General features: G+C 43.0%; 1 protein-coding gene across 1 annotated transcript in view; it reads right to left on the bottom strand.

Annotated features, from left to right (window-relative positions):
- LOC116674513 (rho guanine nucleotide exchange factor 26) overlaps window positions 1-13,857 on the bottom strand; it is a 30,619-nt gene extending 16,762 nt beyond the window's left edge. Inside the window, exons 1-11 of the mRNA XM_032506948.1 lie at window positions 13,623-13,857; window positions 11,576-13,132; window positions 10,419-10,470; window positions 10,149-10,291; window positions 7,494-7,550; window positions 6,109-6,269; window positions 3,154-3,306; window positions 2,833-2,962; window positions 2,194-2,268; window positions 1,728-1,817; window positions 1,093-1,247 (exon numbers count right to left, since the gene is read on the bottom strand). Of these exons, the coding sequence (XP_032362839.1) occupies window positions 1,093-1,247; window positions 1,728-1,817; window positions 2,194-2,268; window positions 2,833-2,962; window positions 3,154-3,306; window positions 6,109-6,269; window positions 7,494-7,550; window positions 10,149-10,291; window positions 10,419-10,470; window positions 11,576-13,027 (2,468 nt within the window). The 5' untranslated portion in view covers window positions 13,028-13,132; window positions 13,623-13,857. The remainder of the gene's footprint in view (window positions 1-1,092; window positions 1,248-1,727; window positions 1,818-2,193; window positions 2,269-2,832; window positions 2,963-3,153; window positions 3,307-6,108; window positions 6,270-7,493; window positions 7,551-10,148; window positions 10,292-10,418; window positions 10,471-11,575; window positions 13,133-13,622) is intronic.
- Between the last annotated feature and the right edge of the window lie 472 nt (window positions 13,858-14,329).

The raw sequence follows: 14,329 nt of genomic DNA, 5'->3' as shown, positions 1-14,329 counted from the left end.
ACACACACAGTCCATACTGACAAGGGAAAGAGCCATTACACCATTCCGTCTAGGAGGGTGTGTGACCTGGCTGTGCCTGGCTAGCCTTGGTGTGTTTTTGTTTTGATTACTGCAGATGGAGAGCAGGAGAGTAGCGTGCCACAGCGGGGCTCCAGCACTTACCCGCAGTACAAACCAATATTATAACAGTGTCTCCCATTCAAAACGCACACACACACACAAATACACACTGTGATTCCGGAGCACTCCCTTCCCCAAATCCCTCTTCCAAACACAGGCCTGACACCACACACTGCTGGAGTCTGACGGCCTGGATCAGATTCCCAGAAAAATATCACATGGAATGTTTCTTATCCTTTTATTTTTTTTTTAATGATTCTTAGGAATTCTTAGTTTTTTGTGAGTAGTGGGACAATCAGTTCCAGACAGAGGCAGATGGACGGAAAGTGATTTTTTTTTTTGGCAAAAATAGACACACTTGTGAATGCACTGCACACCCACACTACACACACGCAAATGAAAACCACATCATTTCAAGGAAGTCCTCTTTATGGCTTGTCTCATGGTGTAGCCTAAAACTAGAGGAAACCGAGGAGGGGAAAGCAGACTGGCTGACATTTTGAAAACCTCGACAATGTTGGGAAAATAGGCTCAGATTCATGATGCCAAGTCGCAGCAAGTTCAGGGAACTGAACCTGTTCAGCTTAATAAAGTAGTGGGGCAGCGTGTAATATCAGTCCGATTACACAGTGCATCTTAGACTTTAAAAAAATCTTCCCTGCCGATAATGACTTTACACTGTGACTGTGAAGCAGTTGTTTTTGTTTCATTTCCTTGTTATCAATTGATATGCTTTCAATTTAGAATGGACCTCAATAATTGTTTTTCATCTGAACAGGCTAATTCCCCAGAACAAGTTAAAACACGAAGATGGAGAGGACAACATGACGTGCCCTGGACTTGGAAACCGGCCAAAAGCAGTTCATACACTCTCACCCAGTGAAAGCCAAGGGCTTATGGTTACACCGACTCCCTCAACATGTCACAACAGGTGAGAAACAAGCAAAGCTTGCACACCGAGGCCACACTCACCTCTTTTTCCTGGTGACGATGAAGACGTCATTGAAGAGAAAGAAATAGACCTGTTGCCGTGACGTCCGTTTGAGGAAGATGCCGTTGTCCTCCACAAACGCAGTCAGCTCTCCTCTCTTCACCATCCACCTGGAGGAGGAGACCAGGGGGAAAGGCTGGGGGGAAAGAAGAAAGAGAAAGTGATGAACATAAAATGGCAACAAATCTAAAGTGTTTTTAAAATGCATACAATGCTGGTACTGCCATGAAATTCCTAAATTTAAACGTGTATGTGCGTGTGTGAAAAGCTGTCTATGCAGACTGAGTGTGTGTGTTCGCCAGACATCTGTGAATCCCAAATGTGCCAACAGCTATTTCCCACACTACTTCGACACACTTGAGCCTGCCAAGCCTTTGGCGTATCATGTGTATAGATAGCCAAATGAGTGACGTTGGCGTGTCTGCATGTGTGGGGCACGTCTGTGCATGACTGCATGGGACCATGTTTCGCATACTTAATAAACAGTTGCAGAAAAAGAAAGAAAAATATGAGATTTCCCAAAATGCTGAATCATTACTTTAAGCTTGTGCATGTCACTTATGTTGTTTTCCCAACGAAATACTACAGTTTCACATGTGTTATGCCACGCTCATACCTTGATCTTAAACTCCAGCTGAGAGTTGATAGTATACATCATCTCTGTTCTCTCCATTGTGCGAGCTCCTTCATTACACTTTCTTACCACCTACACACATACACACACACACACACACACACACACACACACAATGTACAGATTCCTTCCGCTGTTTACCTTATAAATGCTGGGTAAGGATTTAAAATAACTAAAAAGCATTCCTTGATCAATTCAATCATATTATTCAACTACACAAAGTGCTAGAAATTTGTTGTTTTAGCAGAAAATTTTTCATTAAAATACAACATTAACTAAAACGTGATATTCTCCCACCCTAAGTCTAGTCTCCTGCGTCTAAGGCAAGTCTCCCAAAGGCATAGCAACGTGCAGAAAAATGATATGTATAGATATGCGGTTGGAAACGTATGAAAATGTAGAAACATAAAACCCAGAATGGGGTGTATAACATTTGTGACCCACACACCTTGCTGACTGCTTGTAAAGCCTTCTTGCAGTCTTCGTATTGTGCGGAGTCTTTGGGTGTCTTCTGACAAATTGTCTGCAACACAGATGGTCAGGGTTGAAATCAGTTGCACCAATTTATAACATATAAACACATTCATGCACTAACACCCACAACAATTCCTTGCACCCATGCACATCACACTCTGTCAAAAGCTTGATAAAATGTTGATGCATAAAGAAAGCTGTGGGAAGCAATGAATTGAAACCAAACTTTCTCAGGATCCAAAAGCCTCTAAGTGCAGAAGCAAAAACCCCTGAGTCCCCAGGGAGACACTGATGGAGGACGGGAGAGTGGGGGAAGAAAGTAGACCAAGGAAGTGGGAAAGAGAGAGGCACAGTAGGGAGAGAATAATGTGGTGCCAAAGGAACCATGAAACTGAAGAAGAAGAAACAACATTAAAAAAAGGAAGAAAGAGGAAAGGGTGGATCAGTTCATCAGATTATCAAGGAATGATAAGCTCACACAAGCATCTTTGAGGTTAGAACAAATCCCATGTTGAATTTAGTCAGGCCAGTATAAAAAAAACACACTACTGCGTGAGAGTCAAAGTCAAGTAATTCCAAAACTCATGCTACTTTATGTCATCAGTGCACTCACATCCATGAGCAGGGGCAGGCGAGTGATCCTCTGCATGGGCAGGATGAGGAAGGAGATCATGGGGAGGTTCCTGCAGTCCGGGTGGCTCTCTATCTTGGTCAGCACCTCCTTAAAAACTGGATTCTTGGACCTGCAAGAGAGGTTGGAGGGAGATTGGGTGTTCAGAAGGTGGAGTAACTGATGCACAGATAGAAAGAGAGAACAAGGGAAAAAATGAGCAGGGAGGAAGAGCAAACTCCCTGGTTCAACATGTCACAACAGTGGTGTTGGATCAAAGCCATGAGAGATATGATAAGAACATGCGTCTGCTCGGTCACTCACACCAGCCTCTGGAGGGTTCTCTGCTGGTAGACCTCGTTGGAGCAGTATGTGACGAAGGGGTCAAAGTTGGACTGAGCATGCTTGTCAACGATATCGCTGATGTCATCGATCACAATGTTCTGTTGGTGTCTTTCCTCCAATTCCTTGAAGAACCTGAGTACAGGATGGCAGGATGAATAAGGCTTAGTATGTGAGGGATTCATTCCAGACATGGCGACAGCTTGAGTCAGAAGCATCACACCAAATGTCTTCCGACACTGGGGGACATATAGGACACACTGACAGATACAGAGTCAGGAAGCAAACACCTTTCTTCTAAGAAAGGTGCTGGAAGATCACAAAAGAGGAACTCCCCACCTCTTAAAATAGACACAGCCTACCATTAGCCATAACACAGAGGCTTTTCCTCTTCCTGAGCTCCACCAGATGGCCGGTTTAACGGCATGCCACATGGCCAACTTCAAGAGAATGAGTGTTTTTGCATACGCAATCCAAGGTGACAAACAGGAAGCTGTCGCACAGACACAGGACGCTGATCTCGACCCATTGGAGCGAGTTTAAGCTCATCTGCAAAAGCACCTCTGTGCCCGATGCATCCCTTTCCCTACCTACTTCTCACACACACACACACACACACACACACACACACACACACACACACACACACACACACACACACACACACACACACACACACACACACACACACACACACACACACACACACACACACACACACACACCCTATCTATAGGAAACAATGCTTCTTGTGACCATGTAGCCTTGTGTCCATTCCATGAACCCATGAGCACACAGGATAACACAAACTTGTTGACCTGTCCTCTGGCCCAGGTGTATTTAGGGCTTTAACAGGTCAATGTTGACCTTAGGTCAGGACACATTCCCTACTTACTGACCCCCATAACAGCATGCCGTCAGGAGGGAAAAGGTTAAGGGAGGGGAGAAAAAAAAAAAAGAAATGCTGCTGACCAAGAATTATAATTGAAAATGAAAGAGTCTACCGGCACGTACTTAGGAACACATTTATTAGCATCTCTGTCAGTTTGCCTCGGTGTTACAGTATGATAGGGTTGCGCGATTATTCAATTAATTGTCATCGCGATTACGATTTCAGCTCCTAATGGTTCACAAAAACAGAATAGAGAAAATATGTATACTATATAGCCCATTACATTTTCGAAGTAAACTCTTATTGTGTCTTATGGTGTTCTGAATGGAGAAAAAAAATAAATGGGAAAAGTATTATAGCATATAAATGACAGTTGTAGGTGTATTTTCCCTGTTGATTTGTTTAACTTTTTTATTGTTGTTTAAGTTCAATAATTGCAACATGTTTCCAAAGTCAATTAGCAATTGTATTAAATAATTGGGATTTCAATATTGGCCAAAGTATTTGCCAATTGAGCAGCCCTGGTGTATTTATGGTAATGAATAAGGTAACACACCTGCATTTAAAATACTATCCCAAACAGGAGCCTGCAAGTGGAGTGCTGTTTCTTATTTTCTTTGAGAGGCGAAAGTCAAAGCATGACTATGTGTTCCAACTTCCTAGTAAAACATCTTGTTTAACCCGCGCTACAGGCCAATTCATATCTAATGAGCTGTCCTTGTGGTTACATCCAAGTATTTTAGCGGGCAATGCCTGTGTACAGGAATGCGAAAGGGGATATGGGCTGCAGCACATCTGAACACAGGGAGGAACTGTTTAGGAATTTACAGATACCACCATTCGCGCAAAGTGGGAATTAATTGTAAACGCACTCTGAGGAGGGAGCTGCAATCCTGACATGGAATCCTTGAGCAAATGTCATGACCAGTTACACAAGCGAGGCAGGTTTAACTTACAACCTAGGCAACGGAAACACAAGGGCTAGCTTAACCCCATGTAATTTATTAACGCATATTATGAACTCTGGCTTTTAAGCATAACCAAAAACTTGTTAACAGTGTAGGTTCAGGAAAGTTGTGGCGAAGGGAAGGGAAAATGTGAAAAGATTGTAAACATTGGACTAATTGTGGAGTCTTTAGTCACTAGAGCAGGATGCAGGCTGACATCACTGCACCACTAACTTCCCAGAAAGACATGACTGCTGCAATGGTGACTTCAGACCAGCACATAAGGCTGTTATCATGATAAAAACTGATAATAACACATTACACAATTATATCATACAGTAGTTGCACTTGAGGTAATTATCATCCTGAATAGTAATCTCGTAAAAAAAAAAAAAAAATTTAATTTATACCAGATAAAATCACCGAAACATGGTAACCTAACACAGAACATATGGGCTCTGCAATTACTTTGTCAATCATTTGAAGAAATAATGGAGCCCCGTACAACACAGTAATAGCTGAGGCAGCACAGTTTTCATCAGTCTCAACTTTCATGGCCTCTTGTGTTTCCGTGCGTTTATGGGATAATTAGAGAATCATGGTTACCTGGCCACGAATATCATTAAACACACGCACTATAAACCATGATGGGCAGGTAGACTCAGAGGGCTCATGGCAGCACATTTTGGCTATTGCATTTTTTGTACACTCACCTAATAAAATATAAAAAAAAGTGCTGCCGACCCACAATCCCTTACACAAAACAACTCTAATTGAAGCTAAAAGGCTGAAAGAATGGGAACACCATTCGGTAAATAGTGTTTACAGACACACCCCTCATGGAATGAGTGTGGTCTACCAACTTTTAAGTGCTGTTAAATAGGAAAATCATCTAGCTCATTAGCCAAAACCAGAAACCAAAAACACTGATGTGAGAACAGTTTAAAAACAGCAACCATTATGTAAGAACCGACACTTATCGAGTCCTCAACACCAAAAAAGATTTATAAATATACACTGAGAGTACTAAACTCATAGCAATATACATCTGATAATAACTCTGTCTACAAAAGCTACACATTACAACCGTGCACTTACTTTTTGCTAGCCTCACAGACATCGGTGATGTTAGAGAAAAGGTGGTGGTGTTCGGTCTTGGTCATGGCCTCTCTGAGCTCTGCAGAGTTCTTGAACATGCGGATCAGGATCTCCAGACTGTGGAGGTAAGAGTGCTCTGACGAGATCACCTCGAAGATGGCCTTTTGAGGGGCAGGAGAGAGAAACAGGAACAGAAACAGTTTAGTCACTAAAATATCCATTAGTGACTTTGTGTGCCTCAGTTACTCAGATGGGCTCTGTCATGAATGTGCTGACATACCTGTGCTCTACAATCATGTTTGGAATGCTATTGAACCATGGCAATCTAAGCGCCAATCTGTTAATCCATTTAATATTTCTACTCATGTGTCTTGTAATTCATGATATGATATTGGTTCAGGTAAATATTTATTGGAACATCAGTCCTTTTCCTCCCCTTTACAAAGTGTCTTATGCTTATGCTTTAAATATATCCTAGTCTATGTTGCAGGTTTCCTGCTAAGCTCCTGTAATGGCTTTTTTATTGGTCTGGAGTTTACAGAGACCAAATAGACAGACTTACTCCCCCCCCCAGTGCTTGTTAACTCTTACCTTAACAAAATTAGATCTGAATCGCACATAAAAAGTAAAAAAGTATAAAATAAGATCAGAAGTGCCAAGTCACAAAGTACAAATACTTTGTTACCTTATTATCTGTACTTTCTACTACTTATATTTAAAAAATAAATGTCATTGTGTTTCATGTTTAAAAAAAAAAACACAAAAAAAATAACAAAAACCTATCCAAATAAATCGCGGCATGCAGATGGAGTGAATTTAACTGAGGTTGGATGAGAAGTATAAACATATACTGTACCATTCCAACACCATATTGGTTTGTACGGTGTAAGCACCTACACAAATCACGTCATACTCCAGCAAGGAAACAGCAGACGTACTGTACTGTATGTAGCCTAGTACGAAGATGCCCGTGGCAGAGACTCAAGAGAACTCAAGCGAAATGTCCGACCAAGCACCAGCGAGGAGGTTGGTACCCAAGAAGACCAGCCAACAGTTCTACATCCCTGCTCGTACCTGGAAGAACTTTTCTAAATGGTTGGATGCAAAAAACACTCCTTTTGAATGCGCTGCAAGCTCTGCGCACCCAAGTACCACAAGCTAATTGTTTCCAAAACTCTCAGTCTAATTTAAAAAAACATATTGATATTTTTTTTTCCCCCCTTACATTACATTTACTTTTATACTTTAAGTAGTTTTGTAACCAGTGCTTTTACACTTTCACTTGAGTAAAAAGCTTGAGTTGATACTTTTTAAACCCTAGTATCTATACTTCTACCTGAGTAATGAATGTGAATACTTCTGACACCTCTGATTATGATTCCTACCTCTTGTCTTTTGCGTTCCTCCTGACTTATCCGGTCAGAAAGACCCCTTTTCTTGACCTAAAGAGGAAACAAAATCAGAAAAACACAAGTCACACTATGCCGGGTTTTTTTTTTAAGCCAAGGGCCATTTGCATTTGTAGCACGGGTGTGTAAATGTGTGTGTGTATGCGTGCGTGCCACTTTTGTCCTCATATATAAAGAAAGAAGCACTTTGCATACCACACTGAATAGAGAGCCAGTGAAGTTGTTGTACCAAATGGGAAAAGAAAGATCTTTACTGAATAAAAAAGTACGAAGCGAGTGCAGGAATAGGACATTTGTTGTAACCCCAAAAAACAAAAACAAAATCTTTAAAAAGGTAAAATGCATTTTGGCCAAAAGCATACTATCCAGATAAAAGGAAAGTGTACGTGCGTGTTGGTATGTGGCTGGTCCACAGTTGAACAACATTGAAACAAAGCAATCTGTTGGAATGAACAAGGTGTGGAGTGCTACAGAATTAATCAGCATTTGGCTTTGTCAAACTGCAGGTATAAGTGAATAAAAAGCATGCCTCCCTCTCATGTCTCATCAGATATAACCAATGTGATCTGGTGCACATTTACATTTACCAAATCCCACACAAGCAAGAATCCAGAGAGGCCATATTTCCCTGCTTCCACTAGCTTCTGATCCGGTTTTTGCATAAAGGCACAAAGAAGTGATAATGCTCTTGGAAGAGCCTTCTTTCTTTCTAGTATCTGCCCCGGAGCCCTAAGCAAACACTGACAACAAACCAACCTGCAGACCAAACCTCTCTTGTGCTTCCTTCTTTGTATTTCTTTCACATTCATCCGTTTTATTATTTATCTTGCTCCTACTTTCACTTCTACCAAACCCTAACACCATATCAGTGAAACCAGCTATCAATATGAGGCTGCAAGGTTTTTAGTGTGCGTGTGCGCAACCATGCACGTTGTCATGCCAACTGAACTTCACCTTGTTTTCCAGTTGCACTGGGTGTGACTCAAACACAATCAATTCGGTATTAGTACTCGAAAGCTGATTATAGGTTTAAATAAGAGAAAATGCAACAAATCCTCAGGCAATGTAGGCACCATGAGAGGGAGGAGTTACTGTAGCTTTTGGGAAGCTGCACCTTCTGCAACTACTGGTGGCAATTCCTAGAAAATGTGAAAATTCTCGGATGTGACAGTTCATGAAACCTTTAATGGCGAGAGCTGCCAGGGGCAGTAAGGGAAGGGAGGAGCTGAGTGAGAGGAGACTTTTCGGAAAGGAAAGAATATCTGGTTCAAGGCTTCACTGAAACTGAATGTATTTCCTGACACACACGGCCAATGACGGACAATTTCCTAGTAAATTGGAGGGAGAATCCTACAGTTATATGGCGTACTGTCTGGCCAGTAGTCTATATAAACCAGGTTTCATTTACAGGAATTTTCTGGCGCTGCTGGAAGATCCGCCGGATGTCCCCGATTTTTGGCCGGATGTCCGTCACCATCCGCTTTCTTTGTGTTGGCATTTTAAATCCGATTGTTAATGTGGACTATGATTGAATGCTCCTCAGATATCTGCAGGGTAAATCCAGACAGCTAGCTAGACTAGTCCAATCTGGGTTTTCTGTTGCTTAAACAACTGTTAAACGAGCATGTGTTCTACCAAACCAAGTTCCCCTTCCCCAAACTATTTTGCAGAGGCACCGCGGCTCTGTCCGGCACTTAGCACCACCCAAGACAACTGTGATTGGTTTAAAGAAATGCCAATAAACCAGAGCATATTTTTCTACAATCCCAGAATGCTGTGTGAACTAGTAAGATCCTCATCCACAGTGCTGTGGAGAGAGCCCTGGCGATGGGAGACTACATTCTCAGTAACAGAGCCACAGCTGTGAAGCAGCTGCGTTGGAATGAGACAGGCCTAGTCAGCGTGGTAATGTCGGACTCATCTCTATTCCCCTCCTGTGTCTTGCTGGTATACCCAAGAATAAAAACATCTCAAGGCATTTTCGAAATGTTCTCTACTTTGAATCCAAGTTCCTAGTTATTTGAGTGAGTGCTTATCACTTTCTGCTCAGCAATTTCAGCACTAATCCTAATTGCCTCCATCTATGCCCTCACCTGTTTTCCTTCCATACTTTTCCTCCTCAACAAGTAAACAAACAGATGGGAATACCTAAGTAGAAAACTAATTTAGCCATTCCGCTTCTCTGTTTTCCTCTATCCATCCGTTTAAATCCCTGACTATATTATGTAATAGAGAGCCATCGCACTATTCTGTCAAAGCAATATTTTATGCATTTTTTACAGTCTGATGATTGTGTAGAGTTTGCCAACACACTGGCATCAGGCCTAGCAGTGCTTGCGAGACTTTCTGTGGTTCTGGCTGACTGACTGCCTCCCTCCCTCCCTTCCCAAGCCGACCCTAGAAGAAATGCTTCTGCACTCCCTGATAAACAGAGTGAGGATGGCAGCAACAGTGGGAGGATGGGGATGGACTAGGGCCAAACTGGATATGACAGCATTCTTCAGAGCACTAGCATTCCAAGATTCCACAGCCACAGCAGTGAGAACATATTGTACGTTTGTCTGTGTACTGGATGTAGAAAAAGACTGAGAATGATATAAGAAGAAGAACAGAAGATGTGTTATGTCTGACCACACTGAGCTGGCTCCAGGAGATGCGTATAGGTCTGTACTGCAAGACGATGCCTTTATCGGGTTTGTTTTCACTGGAATCGGCATCTTCATCTGAGTCATTATGTAAGGCCTTCTCCTGATAGTTCTGGTACAGCTCCTCCTCTGAAACACACATATTGTTGGATAGACAGATTCATTGAGTCGGACGTTGGCAAAAAAAGAGCAAACACAAATTTAGTAAAATGAAGGGGGAAGGATTGTGGAAACAAAACAGATGGGGGTTTCTCACCCTCACTGTCAAACGTCCGTTGACTGGTCAAAACTTTCTTCTTATCTGGACACTGAAAAAGAAACGTAACACTTTTGTAATGACTTGGACAAATCCTGGGGGGGTTGGGAGGGGAAGGGGGGGGTTCAAGCAGGCACACAGAAAAACTTTAAATGCAACCAGCCTCTGAACCTCTGTCACCTGTCCATGACCTGTCTGTGCCAGCACAGGAGACCTCAATCATTGACCCCGTCTAATTTCGGAGCCCTTGTGTATGTAGGTGGGTGTTTGTGGGCATGGTGTCACATTACGTCATGTCTCCCAACAACCACGTTAATTGTTTCCTTGAAAGGCCTTGTCTGAACTTTCACTTCTGCTGCTGCTGAGTTTTTTCCACAATACTCAGCCTGTGTTGTCATTTTACAATTTGGACTTCACCCCAATACTAAAAAGTCCACGTTGAAGCTATCTTTGTGTGCAGTCAAATATAAACCCATCAGATGGATTATGATTAACCAAATCAAGAAACCTAAATCTGGTACAGTAAAGGCCACAGTGTACAGCATGTTTACAGGGCTGTACGTGGGCGTTGATAGTTCTGTAACAGGCATTCTCGAGGGATTTGCTTTGCAAATGAATGCTGAAAATGATTTTGGTTTTCATTTCTCTAAAAGTATTCAACAACAGAAACATGTACTAAATAGCAAATTTCAAACCTTACATCACATTAACTTTAAAAGTCTTATAGTTTTCAACCGTCTAACAAAAAAGCCTTGGAACTTATAGCTTTTTGTAGGGATGCATCGATCCCACACTGACTCAAGAAAAATTAAGTAAATGTATACCTAGGTACCTCTTTTTTTAAATTTGTTTTAACAAGTTAAGAAAAGCAATGTTTAGGTCAAACCTGATGTTGCCTCACACACATAAGCTCTCAGTCACTTTCACACAGGGAAGCATACATTTTTTTATTCAAACACTGGTATGGGATATGCACTCGCTATCAGCCGATACCCAAAGCCCAGATATTGGGATCACGACTGTAAAGTTTATTCTGTGCATCCCTAGCATTTTATGGTTACATCCAAATTGCTCCTACCACCTTTTTTTTAAATGCATTGTGGGATATTACTATTTTTTCTCAAGAACACCAGCACTTGTTTCTTGAATGTACTCACCTTGTTTTTCCTAGTGTTGGTAGACTTCTTGGTCCCGGGGCTGCCAGGCTCTAAGATCCTGGGGCTGACAATTTTGGGTGTGCCAGGACTTGCAGGCTTGGCAGTTCCAGGGCTAGAAAGACTTACAGTGCCAGGACTTGCTGGACTGATCGGTGAATCTGGCTTATCCTCATCCAGCCATTTGTCGACAGGCTGCGACAACCAATGGGCCTTGGGATCTACTGATGGGACCTCCAAGTCTACTCCACTCACAACTGCCTTCCTATAGGACGTACTCCTTAGGCCTCTTCTTAATGTCCCCGGGCTCTCACTTTCCCCATCTGTCCCTTCGACGTGGCCCCCTCCGGTAGAAAAGTAGGTTCCTGTTTCTACCATGCTGCGGGCTTTCAACGCTCGCTTGGAATGATCCAACCCCAGCAGCCCTGCCATACCTTGGACTTGCGGCTCAGATGCAGGCGCCTTGCACTGCCGAATATCAGATGCTAAACCCTTAGGAATGAGCTGCTGGGTGCCCATCTTCAGGGCAGCAGGGCTGTGGGTGCTGAGGACAATAGAGGGAGAGGGAGAGATAGAGGGGGAAAGTGAAGGAGAGGGTGATGTAGAGGAGGTGGAGGAAGAGAAAGAGGCATGCCTGGTGTCTTGTGAGGAGGCAGGCGAGAATAAGGACGGTCTAAGGAGTGCTTGTCCTCTGTCCGCTGGCGACGGGGAGCGTGGGGTCGAGGGTTCTGAGGAGGTAAGGGAAGAGAGGGAGGGGATGCTGGAGGTGGAGCTGTGGGAGGGGGTGGGGGTACGCACGGCTGGAGGAGAGGGACTGGATGCGGACGAAAGAGAGGACAGCTCATGGTGGTTGTATGTGTTGTTGTTAGGACAGCGTGAAGACAGGACAGGAGAAGAGTTCAGAGGCACAGCTTCAGATGAGGGGGAACTCATCCCAAACCCTTTCTGGTCTTTCTGTGAGTTCACATTGTATAGGCTCGGCATGTCTTTTTGGGGGTCCTGGAGATGCTTTTCCTGCCATACTGTCACTCCATTACTGGTTTTCCTCCTGTCACCGTCTCCATTTCGCACTCTGTTGTCCAGTGAGGCTGATCTGTTATCCTCAGACCTAAATTTGGACAGTGAGAAGAGTCCGTTGGAGAAGTGCCCGATGCTGATGCTTCGGACAACTCTGGATTTCTTGGAGGGTTTGTGCAGTATGTGCTTCAACACCACAGTGTTCTTGCCCCAAGTCGGGGTTGTGACCACCAGCCTCTCGGCAGGTTGGCTCAAGGTGAAGGAGCACTTGTTGTCCTCCACGGGGAAGTCTGTCGTCACGACACCATTCGCGTGGTAACTGAAGGGTCGTGGTTTGGGGTTGGTTGATTCCTGTTTTTTTTTAGAATTGTCAGTGCAGCGTTTCCACAATGGGGTGATGTTTTCATTGGACAGATCCACATCATTGCCGAAATCCATGGTGCTAGATGGTCTGTGTGGTCCGTCACTAACTGTGTGCAAACCTACAGCTCACAGATAGCGATAGTGCAAACACTGCACCACTGTAGAACACAGATCTCTCCCCCTGAGGGTAAACAGAAAAAAAGGAGCTCAGTGCAGTGTCCCAATTCCCAAAGCTTACTCATTAACAGGGATGCAGTGCAGATAGGTTACTGGCAGCTAAACTTTGAGAAACACTTAAGAAAAAAAAGAGCAAAACAGAAGCCAAGCCAGCGAAGACAGCTGAGCGGATAATCCTTTTGTATATGTTCACTGTGGTGAAATGCCCTTATTACAAGCTCAAAGCTGACAGCATATTGTTAGCTGTGAGCAATCACTGTAATATTCCAAAAGGGAAACAATGGTACTCTGGCAACAGTTCAGAGAACAAACAAGTAGGCCTATTGCTTATTTCCTTTATCACTTAGAATCAAAATGTAGGCTATTTCGGTTCGTGTGCAGCATGCTGCAAATATTACATCACTACTCAGACAGGCATGCTACTCGTATGAACTGCACAGCAGAGAGATTGTGACTGAGCTGGAAGAAAAAGTTTCCCAGTAGTTTAACTCACCTCTAATCAGCCGATCAGCTGCAGAATGCGCTCATTGTACCTGCACTGTGGCAAAAGAAACCTTATTTGGCCGAATACCGGTTAATTGGCTTAATCCAGCATGGTATCGACACCAAATGAAGTTTGTAAAACTAAAGTTGGAGCCGCGGAATGCGTGCTCGACTGGAAACTGGTGTGCGCGGCAGAGAGCGCGTCTGAAGCGCTGCTCGCTGAGCTGCAGAGTTTCGAGGAGGAGGAGGAGGAGGAGGAGGAGGAGGAGGAGGAGGAGGAAGGGGGACGAACACACAAGTCCTCCCAAATTCACAGGAACTCACCTCCGCTACTGTTTACGGGCAAGGTTGTGGTTTACGGTAATTGGTTGTGAGGCATTTTTATTTAACACATTTTCTGCATATTGCACTGTAGATAAAACCATAATTATATTTTTATTTTTTATTTGTACATTTATTTTTACATTTATTTTTACATGTAGGTTAAATAGCGTCTTAGCACCTTAACCTCCCCTCTTTTCTTCTAACACTACTTATTTTATTCCATGTTGTTGCATTTCTTTGAAGTGGAGATGATTTTAAACCCTTTGTGCACGTGTATAATGACAATAAAAGGTATCTTATTCTCTTATAATTAAAATATTTAACAAAGTGGAACAATGAGATAACAAATAAGAAAAATCGTGTTGATGTCCAATTCATATTTTCAAATAATGT

The sequence above is a fragment of the Etheostoma spectabile genome, chromosome 3 (genome assembly GCF_008692095.1).
Source record: "Etheostoma spectabile isolate EspeVRDwgs_2016 chromosome 3, UIUC_Espe_1.0, whole genome shotgun sequence".
Lineage (NCBI taxonomy): Eukaryota > Metazoa > Chordata > Actinopteri > Perciformes > Percidae > Etheostoma > Etheostoma spectabile.
Note: the sequence above shows the minus strand (reverse complement) of the source record. Positions and strands in the feature narration are given on the sequence as shown.